General features: G+C 42.7%; 1 protein-coding gene across 4 annotated transcripts in view; it reads right to left on the reverse strand.

Moving 5' to 3' along the window:
* Positions 1-571: 571 nt before the first annotated feature.
* The window catches only part of LOC105702209 (coiled-coil domain-containing protein AGAP005037), a 114,841-nt gene continuing 99,364 nt past the window's right edge, over positions 572-16,048 (reverse strand). For 2 of the 4 annotated variants that reach the window (XM_012429589.1, XM_012429587.1), the window contains 8 exons: positions 15,505-15,594; positions 13,697-13,759; positions 13,265-13,490; positions 11,097-11,216; positions 10,871-10,978; positions 9,665-9,847; positions 9,496-9,592; positions 572-2,310 (listed from right to left, as the gene is read on the reverse strand). In XM_012429589.1, coding sequence (XP_012285012.1) covers positions 1,204-2,310; positions 9,496-9,592; positions 9,665-9,847; positions 10,871-10,978; positions 11,097-11,216; positions 13,265-13,490; positions 13,697-13,759; positions 15,505-15,594 — 1,994 coding nt within the window. In that variant the 3' untranslated portion in view covers positions 572-1,203. The remainder of the gene's footprint in view (positions 2,311-9,495; positions 9,593-9,664; positions 9,848-10,870; positions 10,979-11,096; positions 11,217-13,264; positions 13,491-13,696; positions 13,760-15,504; positions 15,595-16,048) is intronic. The other 2 variants (XM_012429588.1, XM_012429590.1) reach the window with 2 other exon arrangements.

Consider the following 16,048-nt stretch of genomic DNA (forward strand, 5'->3'; position numbering starts at 1 on the left):
CCCATCTACCGAGGTAGCCAGGACGATGCATCGCTGCTCCGTGCGATCCTCTTCGTCCTTCCGCCGGTCGTCCTTGGTGAAGGTTCCTCGAAATCCGTCTCTAAACGTATTGGTATCCTGATATCATCGACATCTAAGTAACGAATCGTCTGAACATTAGTTTAGGTCGCTCAGCCTCGTAGGCTGAAGCTCGGCGATGAATTCACGAAGTCCTCCTAGAAGGTTCGGACTTCGTGGTTGAACCCGTGATCCGCTAACGAGGATCGGTTGAATCGGTAGTCTAGGCTCCATCTTCCAGCTCCTGGTGATCCCCGCATGGGATAGGTTCGACCTCTTGCAAAGGATGTGATCGGTGTTGAACGTGAGCAGGGTCGAGAGCACCTGCAGAGCTAGCATCAACACCTGCAGACCCGAAGACCAGCTATTAATCTAAAGGATATATACGGTATCTCCACAAAGCAACGGATCAGGCACCGTCTTTCGTTTCCTGCTTGATTTCCAGCTTCTCGGGAATTTGTAGAAGGTTCCTCTTGACCATGGAGAGCCATTATTGTAGATTTTATTAACGATAGCGCTCAGTCTCGAAACCGTCTCTGAGATCTGGTTATTTCCAGCCTGAAAAGTCTTCTGCTTGGTCCTGTATTTTCGGTGTTGGTGTTTTGGGTACTCCAGTCGGACTGAACATTGTACAATTTCAGGAAGATTGCGCTCCTGCAGAAGTGGAAGCCGATGGTGGAAGAAAAGGCTTTGCCACCCGTGTTCGATGCTCCCGTAGATGATGGTAGGTGGGACAAGGTGCGTCGAAGATGGGACGTGATCCTAGGGGGCAATGGCGGTGGCCTCAGGATGTAGAGTCTCGACCAACGAGGTTTTCGATCGTTCGGCTTCTTCGCTTCGAAAATGGTCTTCACGATCTTGCATCGGATTGGCCAAAGAATGAGCTGACGCGCTAGAAGTGGTCCAATGCCCCGGAATAGGCGAAACGACCAGCCGGCTCTGGTCCTGGACAACGGTGCCGCGTTCCTTCCAGTCTCCACCCGAACGGTCCGTCTTGCCCGGACCCGGGTCCTCCCTGGGTCCGACCAAAAGCGTCTCCAGGAAAGCCTCTTACATCAGCAGATCCGGTGGCTAACTCGCGGCGCTACCAACGCGCGACCATCGCCCCATGGACCTTCTCAGCAGTCTCGGTAGGAAACTTCTCGGTCACAGAATGTCCGTCTCGTAGATCTTGCTGGTGGTGGTGGTGGTGGAGGCAGTGGAGGTCTGATTACCGGTGACCGCGTTCTGCGGCTGCTCCTGGGGCGGTTTCACAGTGAGGCTGGTCAGGGAGCCGGAGGCGGTGGTGCTGAGGCCCAGACCCATCTTGGCCAGGAGGTTGCTCTCGGAGCCGGTCTTCTTCAAGAGGTCCGGGGGCGCGGGAGGGACGGTGGTCAGGCCCGACGCGTTCCTCTGGAGCTGCTGGAGCCTGGCGTACTGCTCCTGGAGGGCCTTCTGCTTGCGCAGGAGCTCCTGGTGGCGCTGCTCGAGCTGCTCCTGGCGACCCTTCTTGTTCTGCATGCCCTCCTGGGAGTTGATGCTCTCGCAGGAGCTGGAGTTACTAGCGGAGAGGATGCTGTTGGGCGGCAGCAGGTCCTCCGGGGCGGCGGCCGAGGCCGGCAGGGCCATCGGGGGCTTGGCGGGGGCCGCCGGGTCCTTGGGGTTGACGCGCCCCCGGCGCAGCGTCCCCGTGGGGTTCCGCGGGGGCAGCTGTGGGCTCGTGGGGCTGGCCAGGGGCGACCTGGAGCTCGTCCGCGGGGGCGGCGGGGGCGGCACCCGGCGCGCGCTAGCCAGCTGCAGCAGCTCCGCGTTGCGCTCCGGCACGGGGGGCTTCTGCGGGTGACCCGCCCCCGGCAGCGGGTTCCCCTCGGAGACCTGGAGCCGCGCGATCGGCGGTGAGGTGTCCGTGTCCGAGCTCGAGGGGTACGAGTGGAGCCGGCGCAGGGTGCTCGCGTGGCCCGGGCTCACCGCGGCCAGGCTCGTCGAGGAGTCCACGCTGCCTTTCCGGCCCGGCTCCGACGCCCCCGGGCCCCGGGCCACCCCCTGGCTCGCGCTTCGCCCGATCTCCGACAGACTCGGCGCGTGGCCCCCGCCTGACCCCTGCGACATCTGCGAGGCCGGCCTGGAGAACGTCTGCAGCTCGTCTAGCAGAGCGTCGAGTGCGTTTTCCGGACGCTGCTGATTGGCGGCGGGTGGCTCGACAGCGTGGGACCCTCCCCCGACGACGCCCGCTGACCCCAGGACAGTGCGTTCAGCTGGCACAGGGGCAGCTGTCTGTTTGACACAGGAACCCAGGGTTAGACCTAAGCACCCTTGCGGGTCACGAGACGTCGGCCGCCGTCTTTACTTGGGCAAAGCATCCTACCGGCACCGGAAGGAGCGGCCGACGCACCGAGGGGAAAGAGACCGGGTACTTTTAACCCTTTTCATGAGAACTGGACCGTTTTCACCCAACGTCGTCGTGTCGTAAATGTGGACAAAATGTGTGAACGTCCCTCTTCTCAGAATGAACCAACAATTTCTTTTTTTTTTTTTCGAGTATTAATCGCAACTATCTACGTGAGAATGCGGTGCAGTGCCGGATTGCGTATGCAAGGTACACATTTCAGGATACGATGGCGTTGGGTCGAAATACTCCAATTTCCGGTTGAGGGTTAAGACGGAATTTATGAATGTTTGTTAGGTGTGGTTGCATGGCGTAATCAGAGTTTGCAGGGGGTAGTTGTTAGTTCTCGAGTATTGTCTATGGGAGGTGATGTGGTGGAGAGAACGCGGACTTCGTCTAAAAAAGTATTCTTTTCCATTTTTAGTATTCTTGATAATACCTAGTATTTCATTGTTTTACGTTTTAGGGTACAAGTTCGACTGGGTTCTGTTACTTGACTTTCATTGCAAGTGTACAAACTGGGTAAGTAGAAAGTTTCTGGATAATAGTTTTTCTTTTTTATCATCATTTGTCTTTGCAGCCGGCACTAGGTAGCGGTGCTAAGATTATACTTCAAATGTAGGTAAATAATTAAACAGTTAATGGAAGCTGTGAATGGTTTAGTGTATGCTCATGTATGATATGTTAATGCTGACATAAATAATTTCCCCTCGGTGTAAACAGTTGCTCTTTACCTCCTTCGATGCGTTAATTATTAATGATCTTCCTGGTGTCGAGATTGGGGGCGAGTTTGTTTTACAAGATTTGTTAAGTAAAACCGCGATAGATGTATAAGCGATTTAGCATGAAAAATTGTTAAGATACTTTGCCCATTTGTTGTGATAATGTGCCGTCTTCTAAAGTGGCACGTGGATGGAGAAATCCTGTTGGAAGATGTCATACGTAGATGTTGAAAGTAATTATTTTCCTTTTAACGTCATCTCTCGTTATCCTTTTCTTTTTTTTTTAACGTTAATCCACTTTAATGGGATGATACCTTCCATGTGCCACGTTCTAAAATTCGGTTTCTTGATTCTGACCGTAACTATCATGCCAAATCTATGCGGACACGTACATGCAAAAAATAGAGGAGGCAGAGAAAGTAAGCGCAACGGATGTTAATGAATTTTGTACAAATCGAGAAACGTAAATATGGTAAAAAATATCAATTCTGTTAGATAGTTACCTGCAGTCGGTTACGTTTGTGCATGTTACAAGTCAGTACTCATTTGGGGCTCTTTAACATTTGGCGTCGATTGTTGTCCGGTATTAGTCAACTTAAAGAAAACCAAAAACGAAAAATACAAAATTAGAGAACCTCGGTCCGCGACCGATCTAGTCGGCAAGTCCCAATTGTTTATATTCGTCGCACATTCTGCGATTAAGTCAGTCGTTGTTACGAGTGGTACATGTAACTCAGTTTACAGGACAAAAATGGAAAGTTCCTTCCAGGCCCTTTAATCGATCCTGATGCTCCCATTAAAAAGTGTACATAGAACGCGACGCATAAAATTATCACCTTTATCGCCAATAATATTGCATCCGATGAGAAATAAGTTCAATCCAGAATAATCCTCATATGGTAACGACTTTGTAAACTTTCTTTTTTTTTCAAGTAATAGCATAAATCAACACAAATGTAATATGATTCGTGAACTGAAACAGATTCAACATCGATTCCCCAACTTCCGGGCAATGAAAAAAATATCGAATTGAAATTATACATTTAAATAAAATAAGAGCTCGTTTCCTGAACTCGAATCCCGTCAAAGATCACTTGACACGATTACATTTTTTTTTAGGCAGCTTTCCTTTAAGCCTTAACTTTAAGTGCCCCATCCTGCATATAAATTACATATACAACTAAACATTTACCGACCATCGAGCGTCGATTACCACAGAGTACGGACTAAGTGTGAAAAGAGAAGTGGCAGGGAAACTGGCAGAGAAAACGACAAGTTACCAGGAAATTGTCATTGATGTCCTGTAAACATTTAGCAAGGACAACCGCTTAAAGATAAGGTGCCATCGAGAAGGCAGAGGGTAGTACAGAGTATCTTACATGCGCTATGTACAGTGGTAAAACGTGTACCGAGTGTCCAGTACAAGTGCATCGGTGCATTCCTCATGCCACATGCAGTCGCGTACATGCTGAAAGTCGTCTAGTCGTTAGAGAATCAAGAGAGAGAAAGAGAGAGAGAAAAAAAATTCATGAAAAAAAAAACAGTAGGCCAATAAAAAATATACAGACAAAACCTTCAGTCCAATCCTTATAGTAAGGCAGTAGTAATGGAATTAGAGAGAAAAAAGGAGTACAGTAGTATCGACAGAAACGAAAGTATCGTTAGACAGATGAACAAAAGGATGAACACGCGTCAACGTAGAAAAAAAAAAACAAACAAAACATTAATAGTCGAGAGACATAACGAGGGAGTATAGGACGTATATAGTTATACCAATATAACACTAAAGTCGATAAATATATATATATATATATACCAGCTGTAGAAGTATACAGAGACGAGTGAACTCAGATATAAGAAGCTAAAGAACAGATAACCAAGGGTCGAAATAAACGTCAATGAAATTCCATAAAGATTGATTAAGTGGTTAGTTGTTAATAGCAATAATTTACACTATTACTCTACGGTTTCATCGGTGTATATAGGAGGTATACATGTCTCTCGTAAAGGGTGTAGCTTAAGGAAACGTCGCCGTTCCTTTGCGGAAACGCCACCGGAGAAACGGCGAGACTTCCTTCCGGTCACCCATTTGTTAAAAAGTATGCACTTGGTACGGTAGTGGAGAACATTGCCAATTAGCACGTACTATATATGTATATAGGTATATAGATGCAGTGATATATAGATATATACAGATATATATATAAATATATCGTCAAGTTCACAGGGCTTTACAGAAACGGACAGAAATAGAAGGAGGGATACATAGTTTTGGCTGTCGACAGATCGGAAATCGCATCGGTAAATCGTACCAACGGCGGTCATAATAATTAACAATAATCGTAACGGAATCAATTAGCCGTCTGAGGAAATCCAATGTAAACCTTAAAACGTCGGGACGTAGACACCTTACTATAAGAAGTGGATTGGAGCGTGTGTCTTGTGAGCAAAATTGGTTAAATAGTACCGAGTCGCACCCCCGAGTTGTCTCGCATCGCTCAATGCGAGACGACTCGATCTCTCATTTTTCTTTTTTTTTTTCTTTTTTTTATCGCTTACTACTGGCCCCGAAACTGATCGATTCGTATTGACAGCCCTTCGACGGGTCTCACGCGACGATCGCGCGGAAAAAGTTGCCCGGGAAAAATGCCAAGATTGGTAGAAAAAAAAAAGAAGAAAAAAAAGGAAAAAAATATGGCGAACTTTCGTCGAGGATCTTGACGCGAGAACTTGTCAGTACCATACACATTGTAAATTATATATATTAAAAATCTGTAGAATGCCAGCATATATGTTGCCGTTTAAGCATCGCGCGGGGCCTCTTGTATCGGCGATTCATTCAATTTTTTGGCTGTTTCTTTCTCGTCTTTTTGAGAATGATTTAAATGGCAACACCCATTGCTGAGACGGTTTATGTACACAGAGGAGGACCTTTCGATAGTAGAGCGAATATAAAGGAGATTGCAGAAACCGAGAAAAACGTTATCGTTGCACAAAATCAAAGTAATCTTAGAACAAGCACGAATCAAAAGTGGAAATATGTTGAAATGACTGTAGCACAGTGTAATGTAGAATATTCATCAAAGCAGTCTCGAAATGTTCCGTCAAATGAATAGATGTGTTTAAATATATGTATCTCTATGGTGCAATTTAAGTATCATTTTTAACGGAATTGTTTTTTTAACATCTTAATTAAAAAGTGTCTATCTTCGGGGAGGAAGAATGACTTTCAATCGATATGAAGATTAAGGACTTTACGTGGAAATTCATTGAACGTTCGAGACATCGTAATGCTTGGTTTGCGTGGACAAATTAAAATTTACATATGTGCATATGTGAATTTAATTAAATTGTCATCGAAACTCGTTCCATTGAGAGAACGCTTCAGTTTCGTCAACGCAAATGCAAGAAGCGATCTTTTGTTCCCTCTAATCCATTTGACAGAACAATTAGAGTCCAATGAACGATAATGATTCTGTATATATGATTCATGAAATAGATATATCGAACGATTAGAAGTAATATATATATATATAACAATATAGAGTAATAATGAATTAATATTAATTAGTAAAAATTACTCGTGACTGGTCTGTATGGCCTCCTTGAAGTTAGTACTCCACTTCCAGCCATACTACAAAAATGAACAATACGTTCACTGCTGCAGGTCATAATAAATTTTTGTTTTCACTATTCGGTAGCTTTAATACGCTCGTGTCTTTGTGTCTTTGTGTGTATGGTGTTGTGCAGCTTTGGAAAAAAATTGCACTTCGGTTACCTCCAGCCCCGTTATCGGCAACACTGATTTTGTATGCAAAACCATTGTTGCGGCAGCTCACGTAATACAAGGTATAACATTGAGTCTTTTGTGGATCACAACTAACATACAATGATTTGACAAAACATTATTAGTTCCTTTTCATGATTTAAGACACGCGAGAGATGTTACTCACTTAGTTACATTTTACTAGTCGCACAATTATATGTAAATCGTCATAACTCCGTTATGAAAGAGTTATATATTTCTAATGATCCTATGATACTGCGAAATAAGACAGTAATTTCTCATGAAAATGAGCATCCTTCGAGTTAAGCTTTGAGTAATGTCAAAAACAAAAAAAAAGGGTTAACGTTTTGTCACATCATGAGCTAACTGTTAAGTATCTATTCTATCGGGTCACAGCAAACATTGAAATTGGTCTTCAGGTTTTTGGAGCAGAGGGGTCCATTAAGAAACAAGTTGCAGGAGTTAATCAGACACTGACGCCAGTGGACAATGATAATATATTCCGATTCTAGGGACTTCTGATATTTTGGAACGGAGCTGTCGGGGGGGAGGAAGCTAGGCGACGAATTTTCGAGAAAGAACAATTACGTATTCTTAGGCAAATTCGGTACAAATGTAACTTTCCGCTAAGTGGCCGTACCACATTCTAGTGTTGAATATTCCAAAGTTTTCGAGACCTTAAGCTCCTTAGATAACATTTGCACGTGTCATTATTCGCTGTTGATCTGCAGTGGTTAATCTTATTTCCCAGGGTGGTAGCAAATGTTTATAACGATAACGAACATGACAGTTTAGATAGGAAAAATTCTATCGACCATTCCCAGAATTAAATATTGATTATTGGAAGGTTATTCGCGAAGATTCGATATTTTATTAAAATTATGATCGAGACAGGAATCGTTAGTTTCACAATTGGGAAATCTTACGAGTAAGGTATCTCGAATTTAGAAATTATTTCTTTGGTCATGTTCCACGTTAATTCGGTTTGCACACACTCTGACCTAGGAAAAGTTTATGAAATGGCGAGAGCGAAGCATCAGCTAACATTCTACGAGATAAAACGTGGTGGCTAAATCTAGGAACCTAGTATCTCACAAAGAGTGTGCGTAAAACGCCCGACTTCGGAGAGCAATCCGAGCGGGCAGGGACAACTCAAAAAATCATTATTCTTTTTCTTTTTTTTTCTTTTTTCTTTCGTACGGACTTCAATCCAGGAAGGTTTACATCAGATTTCATAGTTGTAACTTGAACTTCCAAATAAAACAGTGCGCAAAACGAAAATTAAATAGGACTCACTAGCAAATTATTGATCGACTTTGATGCCGAATGTGAATCAAGGTTGTCGAATTAACGAATTAAATCCCATCAGATTTAAATTGGAGAAGCACTGAAGTCATTTTTCACGATAATAATCTGCTAGTGTTAATATAACTGAATTGTATTTACCAATCAAATTGTGCACCAGAACTATGCCAATTGTTAATTGCATGTACAGCTACTCCTCGAGTGGTCTCTTTATGTTCTGCCGAGCTGCACGATATATACTTTAATTAAAATCAACAAGTATATTTTTTCCAATAGTTATCCGAGATTCATTTTTGCATAAGTATGGAATGCTTCTTCGATAATGCCGCTGGAATCTTTGATACGAGATCTGAGAACTTTCTTACGAGTAGGGAAATTAATTTCCCTGGATTGATAATTTATTTTTGAAAAAGGATGTCTTCTATTAGTTATCTCGTTTCCTTCGAAAAAAATCTACCAGATGGAGCCAAAATCGTGCAGCAAGGCAGAACGCTCCGTGAAGTTTTACTCAAAAACGATAGGTCGTGAATAGGCAGTTTGGTATTAACTATTGTACCGATTTCTGTAATAGTAAAAGCATACGTGGTACGGTTTATAATTTTCTTACAATAGATGAGTGTTCTCGTTAGTTAACAGTATTATTAAGCCTGTGTCATATATAGATAAATCTATCACTCGTCGCATGCGCTTAGCATTGTGGGACATTGGATAAGCGATGTACAGTTTACTCCGCAAAAAGGAATCATCTCCCCATCATCCCGACAAATATTCCTACCCTTATCCAGACTTCCCAAACGGATCCACCTAGCTAGAAATTAAAAGAAATAAACTATCCCTCGAACCCCCACTACTTGAAACTTTGCGAAGTAAACTGTGCCTTGGAGTAGTCTCCCATTTCCTTGCTGCTCGAGTCACTCCTAGAGACGGAAGGACGACTCGAACCACCGTGTATTCTTTTTTACCAGCTCCACTCCGGATCCTGATGTTAAAAAGTATCTACATAGAGGAATTACTCGCAGTTCGGACTGTCTTCTGAAATTTTGCCGATCAATTTCGAGCCGTGGAGCAGGAGATTTGCACCGGTTGCATTCGGAGCGACGTCCCTTCCATCAACCTCGACTGACACTCGCCGGACAAGTAATCGGAGATCAATGACTCTTTTCTCTTCCATGCATTGTCGGTGCTAGCGCACGAGAATGACAGCGGGGCTTGGAAAGAAAGTTAGGAACCTGAGGACAGCAAGCAGGGTCATCAATTACCTTGGAGTGTTGCGCCGAGGTCGGCGTAATCGGTGGTGTCTCCTCGGTCTCGACACTCGCCGCGTTCGGTAATCGCTGCTCTTGCACCGACGCCAAGCTAAAACGAGAACCGCTTTAGATAATCGTCCTTTCGAGAAGACATCCCGCAGGCTTTTCGAAAGGAATTTACCGTTTGAGCGTGACGAGAGTTCCAGTTAATTTCTTGCACCTCCTTAACGCGGATTCGAGGCGTTCTGGCTCCTCCTTCAGGAACTTTTCCTCCCGGACGACCTTCTCCATTTCGGAGCTTAGGAGACCCTTCATGCCCTCCTGCAAGCTCGGGAACCGCATTTTTAGATCCGCCACCGTTTTGCTGCGGAATTCAAACGATCTAGTTAACTAATTTATATCAAGACAATGATTTCTTAGCGCTACGTCGACTTCAAAGGTGACAATACTTAAAGTGAAGTGAAACACGTCGAGGAACTTGATCGACATCAATAAAGAAGATTTTTCCAAATGCCTACGTTGCCGACGTTCGTTTTTATATTGACTGCTGTGTCTAATCATATTGGGTATTGTACCAAATGGCATACTGCACCTGCCGTTTTCGTACAATAAATATCAAGAAATCGAAGTAAAACTCCAGAAATCCTCTGGATTCATGCTTTCTAGGGTCCTAATTGACTGCAGAGGGACCCCCTGCGCCATCTGTGATTTCCAGGTTAATTAAATTTTCACTCCGAGACCTCGTATTACCATCGTTTTAGTATAGAAGCGCATACAACACTTTTTTTGCCTTTATCCCGTTTAAATACGAGTTTATCGATTACCAGAGTGTTCTAAATTGTTGTGAAATTATCCTGACCCTTTCGATTCTCATATCAGAGCCTTCGATAATGGTATATTGATCGAAATATGAGAGCTCGACGCCATTTTGGTTCTGGTCTGAGCTGAGTTAAACATTTTTTTTAGAAAATCCAAATTTTGAATGTGTCAGGACAATTCTTAGATGATCAGGAGTGATGTGTCAAAGTTTCAGACAGTTTGGTCTAATACCCTTAAAAAAAGTGTTGTATTCGAATCGACTAATTTGAAGGGGGCTTCACTTCACCTTAAATCGTTCAACAATTGGTTCTCAAGTTCTTCCACGTCTTACGTTCTTCCAGTTACACTTTTTGCAGTTTCAAAGATAAAGCTCTAAAATGGACCATTTGTTATTTAAAAATGTCAATCTACGCTCATACAAATACGGTTTATTAATTGCTCGTTGTCTTAAAGTGACACTTTTTTTTTTCTTTAAGATAATATACTAGCGCTATAACTGTTAGAATAAATCTTGTAATTTATGTAGAAAGTTCAAAATGTAATCGAAGACAGTTAGGCAATTTCGAACCTTGATTTGTTGAGAATCAAAGCCATGTTCTCCACGTCCGACATATTGACGCGTGTTTTTCGGTTGATGACGTTGCCCCGTAATTCCTCCACTGTGCTCTCTAGCTCGCTGTAAAATGCATATAATATTACTATCACGAGTATCAACATAGTGAATATAATAAGAACAAGAGTTATCACGCTAGGCGCTAATTTTATGGGTAAACATTCTAATCATAACCACTCACGTAAGATCTTTTTCCAGCCTTATCATTTCTTGCTTGTAGAGGTCCTCTTCACGGCTCAGTCTAATCTTTTCAGCATCCCCAGAAGCCCAGCCTGCATCTCCTCCGGACAACAACATGGCCCTAAAATAAATATAAACATTAGAATTTCAATAATTAAATAATTCCACCAATTAACATTATTACATTCCAAGCGTTTCGATTTTTTGCATAAATGTTTTCACGAGTCTTTTGCACTCTCGGAATGCAATTTCGGATCGGTTAGTTTCGTTTTTTCCGTGAAAAGCTAAAATTGAATATTCTCCGCAACAGTAACGCCTCGTCGCTAAAATCTAAATTGCTGCAAGCGTCAAAATATTCAAATCGGAAAGGGTATTTCCGCAATACGAATAATTTTTCTCTCAAGTCGAAATTCATATGTGACAATAAGTAAACTACTATTTTTGCGTTCGATGCGTTAGGAGCACAAAGTCATCCAACATTTATTGCATTCAATTAACCCTAAACTCACAAATAGAAACCCACCCCAGTATTTGTTGTTCATTCATATATAAATGGGGTGTATATCTACAAACTAGAATTTAAAATTAAATTTCCTACCGATCATTAACTTCCTCATTAAAAAATTAAGGGATTCGCCTACTAACACTCACCTTTACCGATGACGGAAAACATTTTGGCAACGAAAAACAAGCAGAGTGGATATATCTACCCCAGTCATGAGTTAGAGGGAAGAAAAAATAATACATGAGGTCTAAGGTAATATATCCGCGCAATTAGTCGTCACTAATCGGTAAAAACTACCTTAGACATCGGCTTAACCCTTTGGCTACTAAAGGCACTTCAAGGTGTCCGACGTTTGGTGCAATGTCGCCTGTGGGCATGTCGATCATACGTCGAAAGGGTTTCGTGCTCAGTGGGTTAAGAGAATATGAAAGGCGCTAAGAAATTTAATCGACGTCGATAAAGCAAAATTCATCTATACCCTTTTTGGTGGTAGCGCCGTTTCAAATACTCAAGTGGGAACATAAGGTGGCGCGTCTCATTCCTGACATTTATATTTATATTGTCTTTTACACTCTACGTTAAGAATTATACGAACCGAAGGGTTCTATATGTCATTTCGGTAAAGTAATGATAAAAATATCGACGTAAAACTGCCGAAAGCCCATGAATCCATAACTTTATATTTTGACGAACCAACGTCGCCATCTGTGACGTTTAGCTGCAACTAAATTTTTTCTCTTTAAACACGCGTTAGCCGCAGGACAAGCCAGCATTCTCTCGCAATCGTTGGTGAAAGTATTCACCACAGTTTCCCATCTGACTCTGTAATATTCCATTTCTACGGTATTCAAAATTGTTCGAGCTAGGTCCTGAAACTCTTCATTTTCGATTCTAAGCCTCTAAGAAGCGTGAAACATCCAAAACGTGCTATGTTGGTTCAAGTCCATGATAAGTAAATAAAAGTGAGACTTGTCGCGAACAAAACAACTTAAATTTATTATAATATTAAATTGACGAATGACTTATTGAATTTTGTCAGCTCTTCACGCGTGAATACCGATAACAGTTGCAGAGATGATGGTGAAGGCTGACGAGAGACGTTGAATTCTATCGAGAGACGGAGACTGATTGACTTACAGAAAAAATACAGGATTCCTCCTCCGGTCGCATTACATTTTTTGAGGAGATGGTAGCAAATTTCGTACATAACGATTGACTGACTGATTTTAAGAAGGGCGGTTAAAATCGAATAGTCGGCCTCGTGATCGGTCGATAGCTGTCCACTACGGTTGGGTGAAAACGGAAAATTTCTAGTTGCCGTGCAGATAGAAAAACATGTTGTATGCCCCTGTGCATGTTGCGCGCACGTGTTAGCGGTAAAGTTAAAAAAGGTATGACGGTAAAGGATAGGGACGGTCAACCCGAGAAAATTCTAAAGAACCCTAAACCTCCGCGATGGGACGTACGGGGCAATATAACCGTATCGTAGAAAACTAAAATTCACGAACGTATTTCGGAGTCAGGAAATTGGTAAATGGATAAATGGCCCGATGGGCCCAAGTAAGTCCCTTTCTGGAAATTTGTCTGACATTTCAAAAGCCGCAATGAATTCAAATACATGAGTGTCGTGCACGGAACACATTTCTTCCTGGGTTCAGCCGTACCTGATGGTGATGAAGGTATCCTTGATGGTCTCCCTGACCATGTGCGCCTGGGTCTGGGACATGCGTCTGAGGTTCCTGACTTCCTGCCTCAAGTCCTTGGCCTTCTTCTGCAGACCTCTAAGCTGATTGTACATTTCCGGCGTGAGTGATAAGTCCCTGTAGACGTAGGGCCCCGCGGCCAGGGCTGCCGGCTTCGGGGGTGGCGGGGGCTTGTGCCTGTCCCTCTCTGAAACGATTTCGTTCCCGTCAACGCCGACAGCCGTAAAAACCGACCGCCATTAGCTCGTTAACATCGCACATCTTTCACTCCGTCAGTGGCGATCGCTTTGCGCGGGCCCGGAAGTGCCAATCTCAATTTACGGGCACCCGCGCACCGCGATTCGGGTTATCACCGCTCAAGAGTTAAGTAGCTCAAGAGGAAGTAAGCTTTACCTTGGGAGGACATCCTCGGCAACGTCGAGGATTTGATTGCCGGTTTCGTTGGCTTTGTGTCCGCTAGTTGGTCGTGGGCATTGCAGAATTGCACGAGAATGGAGGGTTAGATCGTTACATTGCGAGTGAACAAGCCTGATTAGTGGGCGAACCTTTCGTGACAATTGATCAGCATTAAGGCGAAGTGAAACACCTCGAGGAACTTGATCGACGTCGGTAAAAAAGATTATTCTAAATACCTATGTTGCCGACCTTCGCATTTATATCGACGGCCGTGTCGAATTATATTGGGTATTGTACCAAATGGCATACTACACCTGTCGTTTTCGTACAATAATTATAAAGAAATCGAAGTAAAACTCCAGAAGTCCTTTGGATTCATGGTTTCTGAGGCAGTAATTGACTGCAGAGTGACACTCTGCGCCACCTGTGATTTTAGTGGCAACTAAATTTTCTCTCAGAGACCTCGAGTTACCTTCGTTTTAGCACAAAAGCGCATAAGACACTTTTTTTACCTTTATCCCGTGCAAATGTGAGTTTCTCGATTACTAGAGTGCTCTAAATTGTAGTACAATTGTCCTGACACCATCGTTTCTCATATCGGAGCCTTCGATACTTGTATATCGATCGAAATATAAGATCTCGTCGGCATTTTGGTTCTGGTCTAGGATAAGTGAAAAAATTCTTTTTCGAAAATTCAAATTTTGAAAGGGTCAGGATAATTCTTAGGTGATCGCGAGTTATGTGACAAAGTTTCAGACGGTTCGATCCAATACCCTTAAAAAAAGTGTCTTATTCGAATCGACTGATTTGAGGGGGGTTTCACTTCACCTTAAATTTAGAAGAGCCTCCTGGGTCCCAGGAGAAAGAGAGAGAGAACGCTTGCAAAGAGTTCTATCTCGTTAGTTAAGAGAAATATATAATACATATATTTAGAGGTAGATTGGGGAGCATAAGGCGGGTATTATCTTCTGAGGTGGACATCGTTTCCCGGCTAAGAGGCAACGATAAATCGCAATTATTCCTCTCTGTGCCCGATTCCCCTTTGGGCGATAAATCGCAGGAGGCTCTTGCTGGATTAGCATGTAAATATGGCGGAATTAGTAGCGATTAGTGCTCCTGGAGAGATGGCGGACAGGTGAATTTAATGAATAGGATTATTGCCCTACCACAAGAATCGTAAATATCTCTAACTGGGTGGAGGAACTCCCGAATGGATTGAATCTCATGCTCGGTATTACGATTTATACACTGAGAAAAAAATTTAATTGAATGAAAAAAAAAAAATAGTTACTTTTAATAAATGCGATGGTCACGGGCGGGGAAACGAGAATGCAGTTAAATGAAAAATAAATGCTTTCATTCGAATAAATGAAATTTTCCTTAAAATGAAGAAGTATGTGATCATACGAACAATATATACTTTTAAATCAAGTTGATGTATCTTTGAAAGGAGAATATGGTATAGTTTATTGGAAGAAGTTTCAATCAAATGAAAAAAATAAGAGTAAACTTATAAGTTTAACATACACCAGAGAAGTTGAATGGCGAATAAATAATGGTGAAATTTAGGAAATGCATTAGTGCAATTTATAATTATGCAAAAGTACTCGAGATTAGGTCCAATCCATTGGACACAGGTATCACCAGATCTTTCCGTCTGCGATTTTAACATAAAATGGAGAAGTTAAGGAAGGGGCTGAATGGAAAATCATGGACTATTTTCCTAGTCCGCCAATCTCTCCGTTCGGTTAGTGCTGTTAGTGATTCTGGCACGATTTGCGAATGCATTGTGCACCTGCAATTACCTGCATGTTGAGGGGAGTGTTGCTTGGGTGAATTCATGTCTGGAGGCTCGTCGCTGAAGGATACCGATTTTTCGAATGACACCGACTTGTCTGCAATAGATCGGGTGTTTATCGGACTTTTTAATGCGGCTGACTTTTGCATGATCACGTAATATACAAATATGTTAACAGGCGTGACGACATTTAGATGCCCCGGTCATAAAAAAAAAATAATTATTTGAAAGGCCGCATACATGCTGAAGCAAATTTGCCGACACTTTTTGTCAGACTGGCAACAATGATGGTGCTTTTTTTTTATTTACAGAATAATTGTGCCCATTCAATAGAACTGATGCTATACAATGGAGTGAAAAAAAATCTGCTTTACAGCTATTTCATACCTAGTAAACGAAAGCACTTTTTAAAATCACATAACATTTCTATCGACAGTAGAAAAATATAACATGTATAAGTTAGGTGCCAACGTTTTAACAAATAGTACATAATGTAGTCAAATAAGCTTAAAAGGAAATTATGATGCTTTATATATGTGTATAACATTCAT

The sequence above is a fragment of the Orussus abietinus genome, unplaced genomic scaffold, assembly GCF_000612105.2.
Source record: "Orussus abietinus isolate OABI.00-Male unplaced genomic scaffold, Oabi_2.0 scaffold99, whole genome shotgun sequence".
Taxonomy (NCBI): Eukaryota; Metazoa; Arthropoda; class Insecta; order Hymenoptera; family Orussidae; genus Orussus; species Orussus abietinus.